The sequence below is a fragment of the Lissotriton helveticus genome, chromosome 9, assembly GCF_964261635.1.
Source record: "Lissotriton helveticus chromosome 9, aLisHel1.1, whole genome shotgun sequence".
Lineage (NCBI taxonomy): Eukaryota > Metazoa > Chordata > Amphibia > Caudata > Salamandridae > Lissotriton > Lissotriton helveticus.
Genome location: NC_136070.1, coordinates 585949511 through 585974069, shown reverse-complemented (window position 1 = coordinate 585974069; position 24559 = coordinate 585949511). Strand labels below are relative to the sequence as shown.

Sequence of the window (24559 nt, the reverse complement as noted above, 5' to 3'; positions counted from 1 at the left end):
CAGTCACAGCGTATGTGGTGCCTTGACCCCAAACTATTAACGTACAAGTCCACCCTCAAGGTAGTTAGAGAGACAATACACACATATCTCAGCACCAATGACACTCCTGACACTCCCATGTCGCCACTCTGGGGCACCCTCAAATCAGTCCTGAGGGGCACCATCTACGTAGCACCAGTGCACCGAATTGGAGTGCCAAGTGGAAAAGTTGAAGGACATTTACAAGCGCTCAGGCTCCCATAGGGTGAGGAGACAAATAACGTTAGCCAGAAAGCAACTTAAAGCACTTGATATGGAAAAAGCAGAGTATGCCCTCCTCTGAACTAAGCAAAAGTATTGTGCAGGAGGCAAGAAGGCAGGACGACTGCTCGCCCATCGATTACAAGCTTAAACACATTGCCAACGAAGAGCAGAAATTCCAGAAATGCATGGGCAGTGTGTGGGCCATTATACCATTATAGCGCAGAAGTTTAAGTTCTACTATGCAGACTTATACTCTGCTGAACAGCTAAGTCAAACAGCCAACACAGACTACGTGGCCCATGCACCCACTGGCTGATTAACTGCAGAGGATGACCTCCGACTGGAACAAGACATAAGAGAGGATGAAGTTCTTGCAGCGATAGCAAGACTTAAAATAGGCAAAGCACCAGAGCAAGATGGGCTCACATACACTTTTTACAAAGCATTTGCTACATAGCTGGGGCCTAGCCTTACTTGCCTCTATAACCCCTTTAGGGAACAGGGCACGCTCACTGATACTATGATGGCAGCTATTATCACAGTATCCCTAAACCTGAGAAAGATCCCACCTTATGCTCATTCCATAGTACCATTTCCCTCCTCACTGTAGATGATTAAATCTTTACGAGCATACTAACTACCTGGCTGGGCCCTTACATGCTGGGACTGGTAGACCCAGACCAACCTGGGTTTATACCCGCGAGTAGCTGCAGCGATAATACAAAACGGCTGTTACACCTTATAGTACTACAGAGTCCCAGGTGGGACTCAGCGCTTGCTTTCGGAAATGGATATGGTGCAGCTACACAAATCCCACAGCCACGGTGCTAGTCAACCGCCTGACATCCAGATCCTATAGTATAGTGACGGGAACGAAACAGGGCTGCCCTCTGTCCCCACTTTTATTCGCTTTGTTAATGGAGTCACTGGCGGAATAGATCCGGAGGCATCCCCTGATCACGGGCATTACAATGGGCAGCCAGGAACATAAAATTGCACTATATGCGGATGACGTCATGTTTGCAACTACACAACTCCGCTCCTTGCTGCCTCCACTTGTGCAAGAGTTGGAATCTTTTGGCAGTGTTTCTGGATTTAAAGTTAATATACAAATATCCCAAGCCCTCAACCTTACTATACCCCAGAATGATAAGGCCCAGCTGGAAAGCCTCTTCCTGTTCCCATGGTCAACCCAAGGTGCACAATACTTGCGACTTCAAATTTGCTGCACAATATAAAAAAACAGCAGAATGTAATTATGCAACCTTATTAGTGACCTCCTGTTTGGACATACAGCCCGGAAGGGGTGGCCCCGTTTCTTGGCTTTGTAGGATAGCAGCGATCAAGATGACCCTTCCTCAGAAATTTCTCTATTTATTGCTAATCCTTTACTTGCACCCGCCGTCGTATACACTTTAGAAGCTACCGCAACTGATTAACAGCTTTGTCTGGGAGGGCAAGGGGGCATGGATAGACAGAAAACGTGCTTACCTATCCATGGCGGGGGGAGGCCTGGGGATTCCTCATCTAATGCGCTACTATTAAGGGGCACAGTTAAGGTAAATGGTGGAGAGGAAAAGGGCAAGCACGGAAAAACATGTATCTGGAGAATCCCATGGCTGCCTAAAAAACATCGCCCACCAGGGTTGTATATCTCACCAGTCTTGAGAGCTACTGTGGGGACTTGGGATAAGGATAAGTTGGTCAAGAAACTCTCTACCAATATCTCTCTGCAAACACCCATTAGAGGAAATCTAGATTTCTCCCCTGCTTTTTAGGGCAAGACATTAACTGTAAAAGCATAAGGTTTTTTTTGACCAGCACAGCCTTTTGGACTTCTCACAGCACAGATCAAAGCTGGTTATGGAGTGCCAGCAGCGGAATATTGGTGCTAAGTCACTATCAAACACTAGATGACCCACCATCAAATGTACCAGCAGGCCCCTTACACCTTTTGAGAAGTGGTTTCTCACCCGCCACCATGACAAGAGCCTCCAGTCTGTTGTATATGCCTTTCTCAACAAACCCACAAGCCCTAACAAATCCTCAGGCCAACGAGGGTGGGAACTAGTATGCAAGCTCCCTTTCACCCCTAAGCATTGGCTGGAATTTTTGCACCAATCCCGCACCTCAGCACTTAGCACATCTCGGAAAGAAACACTACTTAAAATGACACACTACTGGTACTACACACCAGCCATGTCAGCCAAATGGAAACGGAGTGGGGATGATGGATACTGGCGCAAATGTGGCCAGTTGGTCACGCTGACTCATCTACTCTAGCATTGCTCTAAGCTGCACCGCTACTAGACTGATATACTCGCGTACATTAATGACATGTACAAAACTGACATACCTAAACTTCCCAGCTATATCTTTCTAGGGCTCCCCAATGCCTTAACCTATCCTTTACACTCAGCAAGGGGATGGGCAATTACCTTAGCCCTTTGGACGACCAAGAAAGTCCTCCTGTCCAAATGGGGCACAGAGACAGTAACGACTCGCACAGATAGGTTATATAAGCTCGAGGGACTCCTTGGTATGGAAAAGCGGACAGCATTTTCAGAACACACACTCCCACAATTTGACAAAACTTGGGGGCCCCGCATACGCTTTCTTGCACAGAACTTTGACTCCCAAGCATACCTGCGAGTGCTTCACCTCATGACTATGGAGGAAAACTTAGATTAATTTGTCGCCCGCCATGAGACATTATCTTTACTACTACTGGTTGGGACAGCGCAGTTCGTTGAGTACTACCCATCCCTTCCACATACCTACCCCCCCTACCCTTGGACACTCAGACTCATTCTCGCTATCTCCCCGGCACCTCCATCCCCCACCACCTCCTATCCCCAGCCCATCTAACCTCCCAATACACTTCACCGGACAGTGGATGTAGGTGAGGTATAGGTCTGTACATGTTTTTTTCTTCTTCTAAAATCCAATGAATTAGATTTAAAACTAATTAGTAGTATGAATGAGTATGTGTGGTGAGATACGGAGTTCAGGGAAATCCATATGAAAAGTAATATGTATTTAGTGACTGATATTAAAATTGAGTATGTATTATATTATGGTTCTAATAATGACAATTTTCAATATATAAATAAAGTAAATATTGACATTGTCATAGATCATTTGGTGGTTCTTAAAAAAATATAGAAGTCACGCGGGCTTTTGTGATTGCTTGTCTCTCCCGGTAACTTTCCACAGAGCCGTTCACACAGTGCAAGTCACACGTTTTGGCTTTGCCGCTACTTGTACTTCTTAATGTGAAACTAACTGGAGAGACCTACCTTTAGTGTTTCAGGTGGGACAAACAAATTTGAAGAAAGTGAATGGTAGTCCATTCACCTCTTTGTTAATCGTGGCCTGATTCGCAAACCACCTAGAGATAAAACATGGGTGGGCCTTGGGCCCATAGACCCATACCGGACCGAAGCCTCAATGGCAGACAGTTCATATGCACTAGTTACACAATGGAAGCGTCATTCAACTATTCTCTCTCCTCCACAGGGCTGACAGTGCTGCCTCCGATGTGGGTGCAGAATGAGTCTCATGTTACATCCCTTCCTATCATGGCGACGATGTCTGCGCTGCTGGAAGGGGGCCTACAAAGTGATGTCCACCACAGCGTCGAACAGGTATATTAGGTAAAGAAAACCGCGTTTCCTAAAAAGGTCTACGACCACTTGATTTTATTGAAGGTTTGTTCTGCAGTTGTTTGTTGTGTTACTCCATGGTTTCCTGCATGTGCATCTGTAACTGCTTGTGTGGGCTTCTTTATGAATGTGGTAGGGGCAATTAACATCTTTGTATTGCCTCCTCACAATCCCGGCCTATTGACAATCCCTCCCCGCATCCCCAAGGTGGGGATGGTGTGCCATGCTCAGAGTACCTTTTCCTTTTAGTAATTTGTGATACCATAGGTTTGATTGCAGTTTGAGTTTTTTTACTTGTTTCGAGTGAACCAGAGCTGATTTACTGTTCATCAACAAAAGATTAAAAAAAGTGAGGACTGCTGTCCATGGGCATAGCACAGAACCCAGAAATCTAATTTGTTTATGAACTTTGCACTAGCTCAAACGGGGTGCAATTGAGATTACCTTAAATCAAAGCTACATTTACTGTCTATTTGTTGAAATGATTACAAAAAAATATGCAATTACATAAAACACTGTAAACTCATTAGGATATTTCGTGCATAGCACATCTTAAAATCGTCTCAGTAAATAGTGTCTCTTAAGGCACAATGTAATAAATAAGGATCGAGGCGCTGCTGGCCCTCATTACAGAAATATGAACATGTTAATTACCACAAGTACACTAGCCCAGTGGTTCTTAACATCTTGCCTTCTGTGGACCCCCACTGAATCATTACTGGAACCTTGGGTTCCCCACTAAGTCATTACTGTAATCCAGGAACCCCGGTCTAAGCAATTTCAATCATTTGAATCGCAAAACAATACACAACAAGCAATGGCACGGCCAATAGGTCTCGCCTTTGGGACCGGCTACATAACTAAATACTTATAAGGTCCCAAAGGCAAGACCTATTGGCTATGCCAATGCTTGTTATAATATTTTTTGGTACCACAGCAGCTGATTGGAACATGGTACCACACAGGGGGGGGGGGGGGGGTTGCTGGGTACCACAGATCCAGCAGCTTTAACCACACCTCCCACGATTAAAATAAAAACATTTAGACCTAAGGTAGGGTTGTTTTGGGATCCCTTGTGGGCAGTGGCGCAACGCAAAATTATAGGATACAGCATGTGATAAGGGGCCGCCGAGTCTCCCATATATCACAGGTATTCATTGGCCTTCAAGGATTGGGGTCAGGGTGTGCTTGCACTGCCAGATATGTGCTATTTTAAAATAGAAGTTCAAGGCTGGGGAACCCAGTATTGACTTTTCTGGCTCCCCATAGACTACAGCATGGAATAATCAAACTTCATTACTGTTGGCTCCGGCAATGAATGGGGAGCAATGGGGAGAATGCCTTCTACTACCTATACAATAATGAACTGCTAACGCTCCAATGACTGAGGTCTCTGTGGTGTCTGTGCATGCAGCAGACGAGCTGGAAACTCGAATCAGCCCAGAAACAGAACATAGAGCACCCGCCTCTGGAGAATCAGAGTCCTTCTTTTATGTCCTGAGCTTTGCGGGTCACGTGGAGGACATTCACCGCTTTAGCACCAAGAAGAGTTGGTGTTGGAAGTGTAAACTTAGGCATATTGAGAGCGGGGGATAAAGGCTCTGGGGACGGGGCTGAGTGGTTGTGGTGCAGTGTGGATAAGGCGATGTTTGTGTGTTTTGTAAAAGGGTACAAAAAGAGCTATATTAACCTTAAGAGCCAAACATCACACAAGAAGATCCTACGGAATAAGTGTCCTCTCTCATGCGAACACAGATTCACTCATGTACGAATAGTACATACTGTAACTCCCAGCAGGACAAGTATACTCTAGCCTGCAAGATGGAATTCTACCATATTGCTTAAAAGTTATGATTCTGTAGTGCCATCAAGCACAGATAGACGACGTAGGTGTCGAAGGTGAGACAGTCCAGGCGGAAGTCAGCAGGACTGCTTCACGGCACGCACTCAGCAGCTGCTATTCTGCGAATGCACGAGCGAAAAGCAAAATAAAACCAGACACACACAGCGTTTCCCTTGCGGGAGAGAGCAGTGGCACCATCTGTTTTGAAGATAATTATTAACAGATGGCGCCGCTGCTCGCTCCCGCAAGGGAAACACCAAACGTGCATGCGTTGCACTAGAAAGCAATGCAAAACGTGCACGCTTTTCGCCAAAACGCTGATCAATTCCAAAAGGTCCCCTCCTATGCAGCGCATGCGTGCTGCATAGGCGAGACCTAAAAATAGGAAAACAAGCATTCTTCAAACAAATGATGAAATATTTGATTTAATTCACAAACAAATATAAAAAAAAATTTAATTTTCATTTTAGGTGGCTTACATGTTTGATGACCCCACCAGAGAAGGCCACTTCGTGCTCTTCCAGTAGAACCCACACATACCATTTTGCTGTAATCTCTAGTAGGGTACAAACACCAAAATGGTCCTCAGGGCCAAACATACAATCTTAATTCATGTATTGATGATTCTGCTAATGGATCCTTGTGAGAGAGTGAAGAGAGACAACACTTAGTTAAAAAAAAAAATGGAATTTACATTGCAAGATTGTTCGATATATAATGTTTTCAGAAATTTTATGAGGTTGCTCTTGAAAAGTGCATAAAAAAGTGTCAATAGAAGTGCTCTTGTGCAAAGTGATACAGAGAGTAAAGAAAAAACAATTAAAAAAGGATTTTAATCTTGCTTCAAAATTGAACAATAGCTCAAGTGGTTCCAGAAAGGCAAAGTAGATTGGCCTGCTTGAATGATAACTTATTGTCTTGAATTTTAGCCCATGAGTATGGATAGGTGGTCAAAGAATCCGGGCACATCAACCAAATGGATTTAAGTATTTAGTCTAGGCCAGAAAAATAATGTTGACGTTTCAACCCTAAAATTGATTGTCTGACTTGACATGCAGGTCTTCATCAGGACAAACACAAAACCATAGGTGAAAACGCAACCTGAAGTAGTGTGAGCAGAAAGAATTGTGGTGGAATTACTAATTAATATACCCATGCAGGGTGCATTGCTCCTTGTCCTAAAAGACACATTGTAGGATATGACCAAGCCATTTAATGAGGTCCGCGTACCATCTAAGAACCACAGTGAGTCTCTAGAGAAATCACCAAACAAATTGGTGCAGGATACATTGATCAATCAGGATGTGCAGTACAACTAAGGCTCCTATCCACAACAACTTCTTCTTAGTAGTGTAAAGAAAATGTTTTGTCCACAGAGAATCGCAGCGAATTTCTTTAGGGGACAGCTGCGTTCATCAGCACTTCAATATTTGCATGAGCACCCGATCCGCCATTAAATCGTGGCGAGTCTCCAGATAAACCTCAATGGGACAGCCAAAGCTTGTCTAAATGACACTTAGAGATCCACAGCCATTCCCAGAAGAGTAGACTGCGGGAAAGTGATCTGTTTTACCCAATCATCTGTAGATCTGCAGACTCTTTGTGCCTGTTCCTGGCAAAAACTATGACTCTCTGACTGCAATTGCTGTGGGCTCGTTGGGACGTTTACTGTGTGTTGTGACCCTCCTGTTTCTGGCTGCAACTGCCAAGTGGAAGATTGAACTCTCTGTGGCCATGCCTCCTCAACTTTTAACCAGCTTGTGCATAGTGGCTATTGCAAAGTGAGAGATCGGTCTGTGCATGGCCGTACCTGTTCAAGTTGTGAATGGCCTGTGCATAAACTTAACTGCCAAGTCAAAGGTTGGCTTGTGTGTGGCGGTACCCACCCAGATGGTGATCGACCTGTGTGTGTCCGCAACTGCTAAGGTGATCAGCCCATGTGTGCGCTGCAAATTGTTAAAGTTACCCCAGGCCCATTCCTGGCTTCATCAACCGAAGTCATGACCAGCCCAGTGAGTGCTGTGTGCTGCATTTTCCCATAGTGTTGTCAGGCCCAACAGGGGCTCCAATAAGGGCCTGCTAGCGTTGGTGTGAGTCCAGCGACAAGTTCCCGATGCCAGAGACACCTACTTTTAGTCCGGTAGGGACCGCGTCAAATCAGGACTGCCACCTGTTGCTCTTGCCTCTGAAACAATCAGAGGGGGTGCACCACTGTGAACGGCCCCACTGCCCTTGTGGGGCCATTGTGCTGCCTCTCAAGCAAAGTGTGCTGGTCTAATTGAAGGCCAAGCTGGCAAGTTTAACCTCTGATTACTGATTCCACTTATGAGTGGTAAGACACAGACTTCCGTCACAGTCGCTGCTGAGACAGTGACGGTCAATATGTCATAGCACACCTGTGCTTCTGGTCTCCATTTGAAAGCGGACATATTTAGTAGCGTGGGCATTTGACCCACATTGCAATACCCGCACCTCCACCGATAATTTAGTACACATCGATGCTGCCGGAACTGATGTTTATCATCATGCGGCCGTATTCGTAACCTAGTACTCCTGCTGAGAGAGTGCGAGTACCATATCATTTAAATCCATTTTAATCCTATATTTCCCTTATTTGTCAACTACTCATTACTTTTGCTCAGATACCCTCGCAGTAAGTACACAATTTTGTCATCACACTTTTCACTGGTTTGGACCGTAGCCATTGGTACTTCTCGGCCAATTTAGGTAACTTTTCCCAATTCTTACATAAATCCATGAATACCTTAGATCACCACACTTAATTACTATTATTCTTTTCAGATGTCTCATGCATCTATTTGTCATGACGAGGCCTCTGTATCCCATTAAGGGTCAAAACATCTACATAAATAACAAACAAACAAATAAGTTGGATATTGGCTTAATAGTTGTCCATTAACCTTGATTGTTAAAATTCACGTAAACTGGAAATTGTGGCTATACCTCACTTTTACTTTTCTCTCGACACACTGTGTTGTGGTTTATTTTTGTCACTGGGACACAGTGCACTTTCAGAAAGAAAATCATTTGTGACATGAGAAGTTTATACTATTAATATAAGCTGTTTTTGTTATATGGTGGTCTAGAAACATATTTATTATTTTTTTTGCATTGATTGCATAGGGTCAAGTTGGCTGATAAATGATGAACGAATCGAGTGACACCAATGAGAGTGATTAAGGAAGTCGGTATCCCTAGGCAGTACCTCTGAGGAGCAAAGCTACAAAGGTGGCAGCTAGGGTACGCCTACATATCTTTTCTAGGATTGAATTTTCCAAGCATGTGATTTCCGACCGGGCAACCAATCTTATCTCAGTCTTATATGTGAGAGCAATCTGATGTGACTTACCAGTTCTCCATAGCATGCCATCCACAAACGAACAGGTTGATGGAAAGGTTCACTAAGATCCTTAAGAGAATGATGGGAGATCTACCCCAGAACCTTAGGAGGAAGTGGGATCTTATCCTGCCATTTTCTTTTTCGCCTACTGGGAAACTTCACAGAAGCGGGAGAGTCTCAGTCCCTTTGAACTTCTATTTTGGAAATAGCACACTTTAATCAGTGGCCAACTCACTTTCCTGCCAATGTTCCTGCCAATGTTAAGGGATGTCAGTGGGCCCGGAAGACAACTCTAGATTTGGAGGACGGGATGTGTGTGAGTAAATCACTTCATCAACCTCACAGACATACAACCATCCTCCAAGGTCTAAATCAGACTTAAAGTTGTGATGGTGGCTTCTGCAGAGATCTTCGCTCTGGAATGCCTACTAACAATGTCTAACTTGAGGGATGATGCACTTGCTTTACATTAGGAAATACTGTAGTAGCTACCAACCAATCCAGACGTATGAAGTGAGGCGTTTGACTGCCTGTTATGCACACACTAATAACTGAAGTTGAATGATGGTGCTACTGTGCAAAAGGAGAATATTGTATCTTCTTGAAAGATTCAAATGCCTGAGATCTGGGGTGTACTCTGAGGTTGGGAAGATTTTCTACAGGTTATGAATAAATGGGTGATCCTGTACTACAGAAAAGTTTAATGAAGGCATACTCAAGATAAAAGATAACACATCTAGTAGGTAAAAAGGATATGAGAAAGCGTTTGCAAGGTCATAATCTGAGTACGTTGCTCCTGCTGAAGTACTGCTTTTACAGATGGTGCTCCTCTCTGAAGAGGAAGTTATTCTATGGTTATTACCTTTCAGAAGAATGTCTTTTTGGGTCTGATGTAGGTGTATACGTTTCATTCCAGTCTGCATACTGGCATGTCTAAAAAAGACAAACCTTACCTAAGGAAGCAGGAAATTTCAGGTTGATTGACACATGCCTATGGTCTCGAATGCAGTAACCTGCAAGCTTCAGAAACAGATAAACCATTGTGATCTTCTGGTCCCACCACAGACAGAGAAAAAGCATTACTTGGTCAGGGAATTTGTGAAAGTCCTCAGTAGGTTTTGCGGACTGCCAGCCAGACCCCTCAAACAGAAGCTTCAGATTCCTGCGTAGTCTGTGATACTCTTCATGATCTCTATTTCCCACTGATATTCTTGTTTAATGGACAGTGTTTGGCTTGAAATCATAGCCAGATTTTCCCCATTTGTATCACTCTATTGTCCTCCTGACTATCAGCTGGGATACCCCGTACCTGTGCAAAACCTTACAAAGCTGAGATTGTGTTAATTTTACTTGGATTTCAAACTCCAGACAGACTTGACTGGGACAAATCTCTATCAGATCTCTGGGGAATATAATAAGCTTGTTATTGAAAATGTAAAGATCTTTTGGTCATACTTGAGTGACAAAGCTTTTATCAAAATGTAAGACTTGTGGTGATACTTGATACAGGCCTATCCATTTCTCATCACAGTAATAACCTTTAAAGTCTGTTACTGTCAGAGTTTCTAACCTGGAAAATGATTAGATGTATCCCTTTTGCCCACTGGCTTTTCACAGTATAACCATTGATACATTCCTGATTTGATTACTGTTACGCCCTTCATGGGGTACAAGCTAAGAGGGTTATATTGAAACTTCAAAAGTGCGAAACGTCATTATTTATTCAGTGGGCTTGCATATATGACTACACCACTTCCACCAGAAAGAAACAGCACTAGGTTCCAGGGGCTGGTAGACATTACTTTGCTTAACTATTTTTAGGTATGTGATACAGCACAGACTTGGCTGCAAGGAACAGTAGAGCTCATTACATTGCAATTTGTTATTGTCATTGAAATATCCAGAAAAATTGCTACTGTACATAGAAAAGTAGAGTTTGGAGTCGGGTGATCTTCAGAACGCTGTCCCTTGCCCACATGAGCCGGTATTATTTCTTTTTTTTTTTGTCCTCATTTGCCACACTCACTCCCTACTAACCACCCGACTCTCCGTTTACCCATCTGTCCTGCCACCAAGGAGACCAGGATTACTCAGTAAAGGAAGAGGGTTCAGACCTTTATTGGCTAGGCTTTGGTTTTTATTTTTGCTTTTGACCAACCCCGTGCCTTTGGGAACCCGGAAAGGGGGGTGGGTATCACATACACCACTGTGTCTTATATTATCACGGATTCACTCCCCCCAACCATGTTACCAAAGAGGCCCACATTTTGGATCATTAATTCGAACAGCTCTTGTCCATTTAACATACATATGCAGCTGAGCTGAGCCATTCTTTTGTAATAGGGCGGGAGGTGGATATCCATTGCTTACATATTTCTCTTCTCCCTAATAAAATTAGGAAGAATAGTAACTTGCAGCTGTTTACTTGGAAGGCATTGATCCAGATACACAGCCAAATATAAGCATCTCAGGGCTTACCTCCAGTCTGCAAAGAAATCTGCTTTTCAAAACCTCACCACTTCATCCCAAAACAGCAGAATACTGGGACAGGTCATGAACATGTGAAGGTCGTCAGCATTGCGCACCTCACACTTCCTGCAGCACACTTTCTTCGACCCTTGGAGCCTAACCATTCTCTTTGGAGTCCAGAAAGCTCTATGTAGGGAGTACAGATGGTTCCTTTTTAAAAAGGCAGGTCTAACCGTACTATACGCTGAGATACTTGCCACATATGCTGTAACTGCGGGCTTGAGTCAAAAGTCAAAGGCAAATGATGCCCAGCATTAACCTGTACTATCCCGAGGCCTCCTTTTGGCGCAGTTGCCCATTCTCCTAACGATCTTCCAGCTCATTTGTACCACTCTCCTTCCGCCCCCACAGCCCGGGCCCAGCTAATCAACTGATTGAATTTGGACATGGATCCACTGGTTACCTGCAGCTCATCCCAAGAGCAAAACTCCCCCGTTTGAAACAGCGAATCCCAATTTAGTACTACAGACTCTTTAAGACCAATGGCCAGCCTATCCTTCAAACATTCTGGCATCCCTGGGGAGACCCATATTGGAGCAAATCTACTATAATACAGTGATTTGTTGCACGTCTTTCTTTAAGCAGGTGGTTACCTCCTACATCATCAAATCTGTCAACAAAGGCCTAACGTTTTCAAGCTGAAAGGCCCAAGCATACAATTGGAAATCTGGCGGTGCACTGCCAAGTTTAGCATGTGCCATGCGCAATTTTACCTCAGAAATTCTTGGGCCCTTAGAGGCCCATACAAAGGAATGTATTCCCCCGTGTAAATTACCTAGCCATGATTTCCTGAAATGTAACGGTAGTGCATTGAACAGAAAGGTAAGTTTAGGTAGGATTGACATCTTAATTAGGTTTGCTGTACCATATAATTGATCTTTATTCGGTTTCAAATTTTAAAATCATAAAAGTACATGTATAAAATACAATAAAAACAATCCTCTCAACAACATACCAGAATACAAAGTCTTAAACTAATGAAATACAAGAATGCTAAACCAAAAATAACTTCCAGGCGGTGCTGTGAAAATAAGGAATTATTCAGATATCACAGTGTATCACCGCTCTTGAGATTTATAATAGTCTAGCGTAAGAGCCGGACATAACAAAGTGCATAGTGCCATGGAGGATGTATGTAGTGCAACATAGTTAATCACAACTGGACCTAAGCCTGAAGGCAGATTTTAGAAAATTGAGCACATAAAAAACGGTGATACCCGTAAGCATTTGTAAAAAGATAAAAGCTGGTCGCACTTGCCTAAAATTAGATTTTTTCAGGACCAGGAGTAAAAATAACTTTCTGGAGATGTCATAGAAACTACAAAACATCATAAAATAGAACATGTTCTGTGGAGATTTTCCCTCACAGCCACAGGAAGGTAGACTATGACCCTTACTCTGACATATCTGTTGTATGAATTTATGAACCCCAATAAATACGGCGCCTCCATCTGGGTTGTTCTTAACATGATGAAGCAACAAACACTGGGCTTCAAAGCTCCTTCTCTCACCTAGCTGCAGTCTGCTGTGCAAAGAAGGCCACCTTTACAGTGTTCAGATCCATCTTATTCACCCGGTCCGCGTTGGTAAAAAGGTCTCCTCTCCCCATACTCGTTAAACTCAATTAAATGTATTTGAGCCACAGTACACACAAAGCATGATCTAGGGCTAGGCATCTTTTAAGATCACTTACCATCCCAAATTGTTAACCAATAGGCCACCGGGCGCTATGCTATCAGGTTAGTGATATAGGTCATAGCAAGCTCCTCATGTACGGTGAAAGAGGGGGTGCCCTGAGGAATGGATATGAGCCGTCTCAAGGACTTATTTCTGCAATTTGGAGATCATCTGTGTTAGTATACCCCCAGATTTCACTACCATAGAGTGCCTTGGCGATGCACTTGGCCCTGTAGAGATTTAATAGGGCCCCCACCGGTCTTTTCCCCCGTCTAAAGGCAAGGTTAAATATAGCTGCAGTGTCCCGGGCCAGGGCATTTTTCTTGCGAGTAAATTGGGGCCCCCATTACATTTTAGCATCTATCAATACCCCAAGTAGGAAAAAACACTCAACCTTGGGATCGGGGTGGACCCTACCTTAAAGGTGTATGACCTGCTGGGACGGGCCCTAACTTGCATGATGTAGGACTTGGAATTATTGACCCTCAGAAGCGCCCCCATAAATTGAACAAATAAGTTTAAAAGGATTTGCAGGCCCCATTCAGTCTTGGCCATTAAAACGACGTTGTCTGCGTACAGCAGAACAGGAAGACCACAATGTCCCGCCTGGGGAAAATCCACCTTGGTCTCCAGGAGGGTCTTCTCCAGGTTGTTAATATAAATGTTAAATAAAAAAGGGGCCAAAATGCAGCCCTGGGTGGTCCCCACTCCGTATGGGGAAGAGAAGTGAGACCTTCAGGTCACCTGAATATCGCACAGAGGCATTTGTGTCCAGGTGAAGATCTTATAAAAAGAGAACTATGTCCCTATCCACCTCCAGAGAGATCAGAGTCTGTCACAGCTTGCATCTGTACACGCAATCAAATGGGGTAAGCTCCAGTGCCCAAAAATTAACATTGGACATATAGAGATCAGGAGGGATTCCATCTTGGCCAGGAGCCTTGTTACAGGCCATACCAAGTATTCCCCGCCTCAATTTTCCCTGTGAGACAGTCAGGGCTGATTTTTCATACCCTGCCCTGCAAGATATACACTGAACCGTGGGGTCCCCAAACATACCTCAAAGTGACGGACTCAGTCATTTTCTGTGATATGGGCGTCCAAAGCATTTGCTGGATCCACCTCCAGAAGAGGACTATTAACGATACTCCAAAACTTGGTACTACTCTTAATTGTACTGGCTTCCATGAGTTTACTCCAGGCGTCCTCCTTCAAGGCTTCCTTATGATTTCTAAGGGCCACTTTATACTGCTTTCTGTATATTCTAACTAGGACATTGTTTGTAGGGGTGGAATGCAGTGCATCCTTTAGCATCCTAGCTGCAAAAGAATATCTTAAGTCAAACCACCAAGGTGCCCTGACATATCGGGTTTTGGGGGAAGGGACCAACAATTGGTCAGCAATAGTGCGAGAAATAGATTCAAAAGCTTAAACAATTGTCTCATCCAGCTGCGGCTGTGCAGCTAGTCAAGTCTGGATCTCATTCTGACATTTGGCTCTGAGGGTCACATGAAAGAAGTCCGTAGTGATTTGCACCCATTTAAGCCTTCTTCTCCCATCTGTGATCTGTAATACACCACCTTCCCGCTCCCCTTCTTTAGGCTCAATACAGGCTAGCTGGGGGGCGTGGCTTTCCGCTGAAGCGAGATGGCCGCGTAAGAGAGCAGCTCCGTCCTGCAAAGCCCTAAACCACATTATCCGATACATTTATCCGATCCCCACTTACGAGGACAAACTCCAGAAATGCTCTGGATCCTGCCTGGTCGGTCGCTGCGGCCCCCGTTGGTCCTCGGGACGAGTGAGATGCCTGGTCGACTTGGCGGCCTCCCTTTGGCGCTGAGCCTGGGTCTGTTGTGGCGGCGAGGCCCGCGAGTCCTGTGGGCGCAAGCGGCAGTGAAAACCACGATACACCTGGGATTGAGGCCGGTTCTGGGGGAGCGGAACCGGAGGTATTGTGGTGGCAGCGCCCTCCCCCAATTTAATCCTGAGAGCAGCGGAGGCATCGGGTGCCACCCCCCCCCCCCATGGCTCCTTCCTTCTGCCGGATCTACAAGGCATGTGGGGTGCCCCGGTGCCTTTGCGTCCTTATTGAATCACCGATCGGGTGCCCGCCGGGTCAGTTGGAGCTGTGGGACCGCGGCTGAGCTGAATAGGTGGTTTTGACCTGTGTGAGCCTGAAAACTATTGTGCACTATTGTGCCACGCTGATGATCGTGACCGCCACGCTTGATACTGGTATCGTCCGTGGAGCCGCATTGTGAACAGACTGGTGGCCCTGTGGTGCTGCGCTGAAGCGCACACATTCAACTGCGCGGCCCTTTGGAGGAGGAGGAGGAGGTCGTGACCCGGCTGTTGTGCGCACGGACTCTGCCACGAGACCTGAGGTACTTGTACCTGTGGAGTCCACGCTGCGTCTCCAACACCCCCCTCCCCTTTTATTAATCGTTCACGAAAGACTCTGCGCCAGTCGGGGTGTGGTAAAGTGTGCAGCGGCCGTCTTGCGACATCTGCAGCCTGTGTCCCACCCGAAGATCCGGGACGTGACCGGTGTGTCCCACGCACAGCTTGAGAGGTGTGGAGCAGTGGGCGCACAGTCAACATGAGTGGAAGGGGCACCAAGCAGTTGCAGCAAAGCAGACTGGATAAATACGCCTATTCCAAAGCGGCTGGTCCTGCATCCCCCACCCAAGATGGGCCGACAGGGGACGCGGAGGATGGTCCCCCGGCCTTTCCTTGAAGGATGTCATGGAGGTGATAGCTGGGGTTCGAACATCGATGGAACAGAGGACGGACGCAATAGCAGTAGAGATGACTCTCATCAGTGCGCACTTTGTGAAAATGAGGGAGCTGGTCCGGCAGCTCCAAGTGATCAACCAGCCTTGTTGAGGACGTCTCACAGACCGAACTCCATAACCTGCAATCCTTCCGAAAGTACGCGGAGGACAAGCTGGATGATTACGAGGGGCGCTCCAGGCGCAACACCGTTTGCATTATTGGGGTGCCGGAGAAGGCGGAGGGGCAGTCGCCAGACCTCTTTTTCGAGGAACTAATTCTCAAGCATCTTTGCCCTAAGGGACTGTCCAAGTTCTTCGTTGTGGAACGAGCACACAGGGTCCCCGGGGGACATTCGAAGGCGGGCCCCCACCCGGCCCCTTCTGGCTAGGCTGCTTAACTTTCTTGACCGGGACATAATTTTGCAATGTGCCAGGGCAGCTCCCCCCCCCCCCCTCAAATATGAAAATGCAGTAATTTCCTTTTTTCCGGACTTCACCCAGGCCGTCCAGAAACAAAGAAGGTCCTTCCTCGCCGTCAAAAAGAAACTCAGAGATAAAGGCCTCAAATACACCATGCTCTTTCCGTCTAAGTTGCGAGTTGAGGCAGATGGCAAACCATGGTTCTTCGAGCGTTCCCAAGACGTGGTGGACTGGTTGGAAGGCTGGCGAGATGCGACTGAGCATAATGCCCACTGAGCCTGCTCTGGCGGGAGACTCTGACGTTCATATGGACCTACCTAGGTAACTTCACACACATGTTTTGTTCCTGATACGGAGCGGCTCTGGGCCGATTCCCTGGGGTAGCCCTGATGGACAGGAAGTGCATTGACTGTTCTACTTCTTACTGGCCCTCTTCTCGCTCTAAGAGACGCAGGAAGCTGTCCCCTAAGGGGTTTGCTATTGTTTGACATTGCCTATTGTGGTTGGGCTGGGGGATGGAGCACCTTCCTCTCTCCCCGCATTTAGTCACTTAGTTTTTGGGTTGGGCGACAGGCACTCTGCAAGTTATTTCATAGGTAGTTTTGGACAGGGGAGCGGGGGGGGGTTGGTGTTGGGAGTGGGTGGGGGATTTGTTTGTTTTTGTTCGTTCAGCAGCACTAATTGGCCTTCAAAGGCAAGCTTGCACCTGACACTACCTATAGATACGCAGTGGGATAGGAGTTTCACCTTGATGAGTTGGAACGTCAATGTTTTTCTCCAAGAGACGCATCTCGTGGGTAACTCCTGCAGGGCCGTAAACAGATGGGGTAAAAGCTGATAACTCACTCTGGTTTCACCTCTGGATCCAGGGGGCTGGGGATCCTTGTTACAAATGCTTTTCCTTTTCACGTACAGACAGCACACACTGACGAATGGGGCTGGTACGCCACGGTGACTGGCCAATGGGAGGGCTGTACTCTCACCTTGATGTTGGTATATGTACCACCGGGCCTGCAGAACCAAACCTTTGCTGACCTAGGAACCAATTTGCTTTCCCTTCCCGAAGGTCTCCTATTGGTGGGAGGTGATATTAACTCTGTTGGCTCTTGTTCACTTGATCGACACCCCCCGCGCGACATCGGCCCCACGCATAGTTGGCTTTCAGACTTTCTGGAATCCTTTGGTCTCTCCGATGCTTGGCGAATGCTCCATCCTAGCGACATCCAGTACACATTCGTTTCAGGAGCTCATCACAACCTCTCTCGCATTGATTACCTCATAACACCCGCGGCCCAAGCCGCACATATCCGTGAGATCAGACACCTCGCTCTGGGAATCTCGGATCACTCCCCAATATGGACCCGACTGTTCCTGGGAGATACGTGAGTGGGCATGATTGCGCCCATAAACCCCTGGTTTCGCTGTAACCCTTCGGTCCGCGAGGGCCTCCTGTTTGCAATTGGCCTCTATTTTCAGGAGAACTAGGGCTCAGTCGACTCCCCCCTTACTTTGTGGGAGGCGTTCAAGTCTGTGATCAGGGGACAAGCCCTTTCACTAATTGCTGGAGTTAAAAAAGAAAAGCAAAAAGACCTCGAGGCTATGGAGAAAGATATTCTCTTCCTTGAGAACCAACCTGCCAGGGAGCTGGATTCAGAAACAAGTCACCTCCTGCAGCTCAAGAGGGATGAATATAAAAGTATTGCTACTGACAGGGCTAGGAGTTGGGGGAGTGAGAGAGATGGGAGGATATTTGAGTGGGGTGATAAGGCTGTGAAGCTCCTGGCCTGGCTGGACAGGAAGGAGCGGGTTAACAATTTGGTTCCGGAACTGGCCAATGAAGAGGGTGGGGTCTTCACTGATCCCGTTGACATAGTCCGTGAATTTACTGCACACTATGACAGAATTTACCAATCTACTTCCCAGTTCCTTGAAGAGGACTCTTTGGGCCTCCTTCGTGCTATCAGTCTGCCCACTCTCTCTGAGGGAGACACTGAATTCCTCGATAGCGACATAACCAACGTCAAAATAGCCCAGGCAATTCGGAGCCTACGTCCGGGGAAGGCGCTCGGGCCCAACGGCCTGCCCATCGAGCTTTATAAGCTGCGTCCCGATGGCCTCTCCCCATTTCTCCGATCCATGTTTGAGGACAGTAGATGTGTGGGTGTCCTTCATCCGGATCAGAGGCTGGCATCCCTTGTTGTCATCCCCAAGGAAGGGAAACCCAGAAATAAATGCACTTCCTACAGACCAATCTCCCTCTTGAATGCGAGACCCAAGATTCTTGCCAAACTCCTTGCCACGCAACTCTGGTTCACCCGGATCAGTCGGGTTTTATGCCCCACCGTAACACGGCCCTTAATTTGAGCAGGGTCCACAGAGAGTTGGAGAGAGTAGACACTATCGACGAGCCTGCGGTGATAGTGTCTCTAGACGCCTCCATGGCATTTGATACCATAGAGTAGCTATACCTTCTGGCTGTCCTTGTCAAACTGGAGTTTGGACCGGTCTTTATATCATGGATTAGACTTCTATTCGACACCTATTGCTCAGGTGATATTTAACAATAAGCGATCAGACCCTTTTCAGCTGCATCGTGGGACCAGACAGGGGTGCCCTTTGTCCTCCTCGCTGTTTGCCCTCTCCCTAGAGCAGAGGTCTTCAAACTTTTGTTGGCTGAGCCCCCCATCTAAACCTTTTTACACATCGAGCCCCCCCACCCCCACCACCCCCTGACAAAAAAGTTCAGGAAGCTGGTACTCTGCATCATTGATGGCCATTTCCTCCTGCGGAGCCCAGGTCGTAAGGGCAAATAATATTAAATAAAGAGCTCCACTTCCAGTCTTGAGCAGTACCTGGAAACTGAAGTGCTCACAAAATTTAGTAATATATTTTTTGCAGTTTTATTTAGTGCGAACATGACCCAAAGGTGTTGGAGCCCTTTACAGGAGCATCTTTTACATTACACAAGCATACATTCATTTTTTGTAAGCACAGGGCAATAAAGTGATTTTCCCAGAATCACAGGATGTTGAGCAGACACCAAGAATTGAACTTGGTTCCCCAGCTCCACAGTCATCCGCTCTGGCTGTTGCACCACATCCTTACCCTAGACAAGATATCAGAACAAGCAATAGGTCTCGGCAATCAGATAGCTATAGGCGATGGCAATGTAAGTGCATTTGTGTAGGGCTCAGGGGCGGTTTTTATTGATGTACACAAATGTATTACCACTGATTGCTGAGACCTATCGGCTTTGCCAATGCTTGTTTTAGAAACAGCAAACGTGTCTGGAGTTGTTCTCACTAAAGGTAGGTCCCTTTTGGAGGGGGAAGGAATGGCCTTTTCAGCATAGAGATGTGAGGGCTCAAAGACACAGTGTCTTTGTGCCCTCACACATGCACATCTGTGCATGTGTGTGAAGCCCACACATGCACAGATAGATTATCACAATCCCTCAGCAGACCAAACTTCTCTTGACTACATAGAGGGATGTTCACATTCCCTCGGAGGAGCCAAGGCAAACGCCCACTCTGGCACAGAGTGCCAGGCTATGCTACAAATTGGTTGGGCAGGGGGGTTATTGGCATATTATGTTTTGTTACATGAGGCAAATGGGAAGAGAGCCCAGACTGAGCGAGGGGGAGCAGGTTAGAAACAGAAAAGTGAAGGAGAGACCCTAACAAAAAAGCAAGAGGATGCAGTGTGGGCCTAGCGTGGGCTGGCTGGACAGGAATTTGGAAGGAATTCAAGATTGAGGAAATAAACAGCAGGCTAAACGATAGACATATTTTTGCAGTTGACGTTGAAAGATGGATTTTACAACCTCATGGGTGTGTGAGTGGTGTATCAGGGAGACGAGATGGGCTAGTTTGACCATGTTAGGATGTATGTCTAAACCGAAGACTATTGTGTTTGTACACTCAACTTGCTTCTGAAACAAAGGCCTTTTTCACAAACAGCAGATGTTTCTGGAGTTGATCTCTGTCAGTGTGAACTTCCGAGTGAGAACCCAGGCCTCCATGTAAGCACCATGCTGCTCAGTGTCTGCATACTACGCATTTGCAGGAACTTTGACCCTGATGGCTGGTGGGAATTCCGTAAAAACAAACATTCCCAGAATTCCCCTTCTTTGTGCACCTGTGTCCCTTGTGTCCCTCTTTGCTTTAGGCATTTGGGTAGTCCCTGAAGCTAAAAAATAATCATGGTCAGTTTCAGTGTTTTTATTTAATGCTGACCTCTATGGAGAAACTAATATGCTGGATCTCCAGTTGCCTCCAGTGGTTCCCCCAACCTAGCTCAGATGTCATGCAGGGGTTGATGGTGCAGAGATCTACCCCCCTGGACTCCTGCAAAAGAGCAGCAAAGATTTGTTTGTCCGCCACAGTTGGTGACTCGGTGCACCAAGTGTTTTTGACAGCTGTAGTGAATATGGCAGCTTTAAAATTATTTTAATTGTAATGTTATTGCATTTATATAGCGCTTACTACCGAGGCGTTGAAGCGCTTGTCTTCACACCTTTAGAAGCCCATAAGGGGCTCCTAAAATATGCGCACATGCATTGATCTGTTCCTGAGACATATGGTGCACAGTGTACATGAGACCCTTGTATAAAGTTTCTATCCCACCCTCTGAAAGTAGGTTTAGGGTAGGAGAGGCACACAAAGGTGATAGCCAGCTAGGCTGTTGGGGCAGGAGTAATAAATAGCAAGAATGCCCCAGGCTCCACTAACTTGAGGTTCATTTTAAAAACAATTACCCCAGCTGTATGCACCCACATAGACGCCTGACGCCATTGCTGCCCCTGTGAATAAATATACCTGATCCAATGTCAGTATTAAATAAGGAGCGCAGTGCATTTCCAAGATTCACATTTGCCATTTCCTTGTAAAAACTGATGCGCACAATGGTTCTGCATCAGAAGTCCTCATTGCTGTTAAACGTAAGGAATAGCAGAATAGGGGTCCAGGGGGTACTGAAATCAGAAAACAAACTGCCACTGTACCCAGTTTACAATACTATGTAAATATGCACATGGTCTTGTGAAAGACCTGTGAAAAGCTCGGGTGTGCCGGAGATTAGACTCCAGACACTGCCCAGCCGAGCCCCCAGAAGCAGCAGCCCGGGCTGAGACGCAGGAAGGAGGAGCTGAAGCCCTTCCAGCCTAATAGGGGTTGGCGCCTGGAAGCAATAATTAAAGGTGAAGTGGTAGGGTGGAGTGCTGGCCCCCCCTGAGGGGATGCTACGTCCCCCCAGGGGGGGCGCGCCCCACATTTTGAATACCTATGCCCTAGAGCCACTGGCGGCCTGGATCGTGCTGACCTTATGATTCGTGGACTGCGGTGGACGACTGGCTGGGAGGACCGAATCTCGCTCAATGCGGATGACGTTCTCCTCTATCTAGCCTCCCCCAAAAAATCTTTCATTTGAGTGCTGCATATCTTCACAATATTTGGCAAATATTCAGGCTATTCAATCAACTGGAGCAAGTCGCTCATATATACGTGCTGGGAGTCACGGCACCCTCACTGCCGAAGAATTGCCCGATGCAGACAGTGAGGGATGGTTTCCTTTACCTTGGGATCTTAATCACCGCTGACCCTATACTCAGATATGAACGGAACTTGGTCCCGCCCCTGCAGCGCCTTGGGAGAGATGTCTCCTGTTGGAAGACCTTGCTGCTCTCGCTGTTGGGCAGAGAGGCACTATTTAAAAGGATATCACTGCTCGGCAAAATTATCCAGATTCGGTCCCAGAACGATATTTCAGAGAAATAGAGGGGGTTGCAAAGAGAGCTGCTGTGGTAAGGGAGACCCAGGATAGTACTTAACAAATTGGTCCTGAACTGGTACGACAGAGGCATTAGTCTCCCTGACATTCGTATATAATTATTGGGCGTCCCTCCTAGCAGCTATTAATCAGTGCACATATCGCCAGCCGGATGACCCAGCTTTTACTATGGACAGGTTGCTACTGCCCAGAGGGAATTATAATAGAGCCTTGTATTCCAACCCCCGGAGACTCTCTCTCACTGTCCCTACCATACACTCTGTTACTATTTGGCACTCCGTCAATAAAAGCCTAGGTTGGGATTGGAAGCTCATGCTGGTTACGCCTCTGTGGGACTCCCAACTGTTAGGTAACCTCTGGACCACGAGGGGATTTGATAAATGGGACCTGTTCGGCATATCCTGCCTTGAGTGATCTCTGGGTTAAGGGTTCGGGGGTCCCCTTTGCCACACTTCAACAACAGTTTGAACTCTCTGACACGGACCATTCCGATATATGCAGATTCGACATGCCATCACCGCTGCCCTACAGAAGGGCACAACCCCCCTCCCGCCCCAAGATTCATCGCCACTGGAGGATCGTTTGCTGGACGGCTACCTTCCCCAAAAAGTGATTTCCCTCACATACAAGAAATTGATTAACAATACCCCTGACCCTCTAGTACACTTATGTGAGTGTTGGGAGAGAGATGGTTTAGAATTTGATGACGAGGAGAGGCGTAAGGCGGTTGCCTCACCTAGGGACGTGGCTATCCCGGCACATCTGTGATTGGTACAGCTCAAGATACTCCACAGAGCATTTATCACTTGGCCGAAACTAGTCCATATGGGGAGGAGTGACAGGGGTGATTGCAGACGCCGTTGTGGGCACACGGGTACCTTCATCCACATAATATGGGAATGCGACCAGATGCAAAAGTATTGGCGAGATGTACATGAGGTGATGGAAAAGGTGCTGCATAAGACCATTCGTCCGGAGGCTAAACGATGTCTTCTAAACATGTGGGGTCCCACTGATTTAACGAGTATGGAGAGGATATGGGCTACATTCTGGGCAAAGGTGGCCAAACGAGATATAGCCCGCAGTGGGGAGCGGCTGCTCCACCTACCCTGGCCTCCTGGGAGAGGAGTCTGGACTGGTGCATGTTCAGGGAGAAGACGTTATATGGGGCACGAGGATGCCCCAGAAAGTGGCCCGCAGTGTGGTCTGGGTGGAACGCAAATATTTGGGAGGAATCTGTGTGGCCCCGGTGCATTCCTTGGAGGAGGAACTACTATCCCCTTGACTCAACTCAAAGGATAAATTGTCATCATTTGATTTGTGTATATTGTTTTACTGCTGTCACCTCTGTGCTACCTTATTATGACCGTACTTTTGTCAATTGTTTATGTATTTGTCTTTTTTTGTATAAAGAACTAAAAAGATATTAAAAAAATAAATAAAGGCCAGGTGGCTTTAAGACATAGCGGGTTGTGGTTGCTGTAAATACTTACTTTAATACTAAAATAAGATATCAGATAAAAGAGAGGGATAGAGAGAAGGATATAATCAATAAAAGAGTCGCTGCCATGTCCTTTAAAAGTGGGAACAATGACCCTCTGATCTGGGTCCAGTTTGCCCATCGCTGATTGGAGGCCAAAATCACTTTCCTAGGTGTTAATTGTCCCTCTGACCACTGTGTTCAAAATGTACTGTGGAATGGCGGGGACAGTAGGAACTCCATATACCATGCAATCTTGGGTCCCCGCCCGATGAATATTAAAATCTCCCACTAGGATGATACTTGGGGTATGGCGAGTGGAGCTGTTAAAATTAGTCAAAAAAAGTACCCAAACGTGTTATGTTACTGTAAAGTCGGCGTCCTTACCCGACGGGAATGGTGGAGCCCGACCCATACTGACGTATCGTTTCCGGCTTCTCCACAGAGCCCCGAGTGGGAACACGGAAATGACTCTGACGGCGAGTGCGAGGACGACGGGCCCTTTAAGTGGGCGTCACCATACGAGGGGGAAGCCCCGGCCCTTCGTGACGTCACGGAGACCGCATTGGTCAAAAGAGAGGAAGTCCGGTATACCGTGTGTGGAGACACCCCAAGGAAGGAGGCGGAACCAGCGGAGACGGAGAATCGGAACGTGAGAGCAGACGGAACCCGGAGTATCGAAGACGGAGAAGCCCAAGGCGAAGCAGAACCACGAGGAGAGCCAGGAGGCCAACGACCCTGCGGACCGCCGTGCCACACTCCCGAGGGAGGAGTGTGGCT

General features: G+C 46.7%; 1 protein-coding gene across 5 annotated transcripts in view; it reads left to right on the top strand.

The window, feature by feature from the left end:
* Positions 1-24559, top strand: part of DNAJC4 (DnaJ heat shock protein family (Hsp40) member C4) — a 417545-nt gene that overhangs the window by 7491 nt on the left and 385495 nt on the right. For 2 of the 5 annotated variants that reach the window (XM_078660559.1, XM_078660556.1), the window contains exon 2: positions 3763-3890. In XM_078660559.1, the coding sequence (XP_078516685.1) occupies positions 3796-3890 (95 nt within the window). In that variant the 5' untranslated portion in view covers positions 3763-3795. Of the gene's footprint in view, positions 1-3762; positions 3900-24559 lie in introns of those variants that run through there. The other 3 variants (XM_078660557.1, XM_078660555.1, XM_078660558.1) reach the window with 2 other exon arrangements.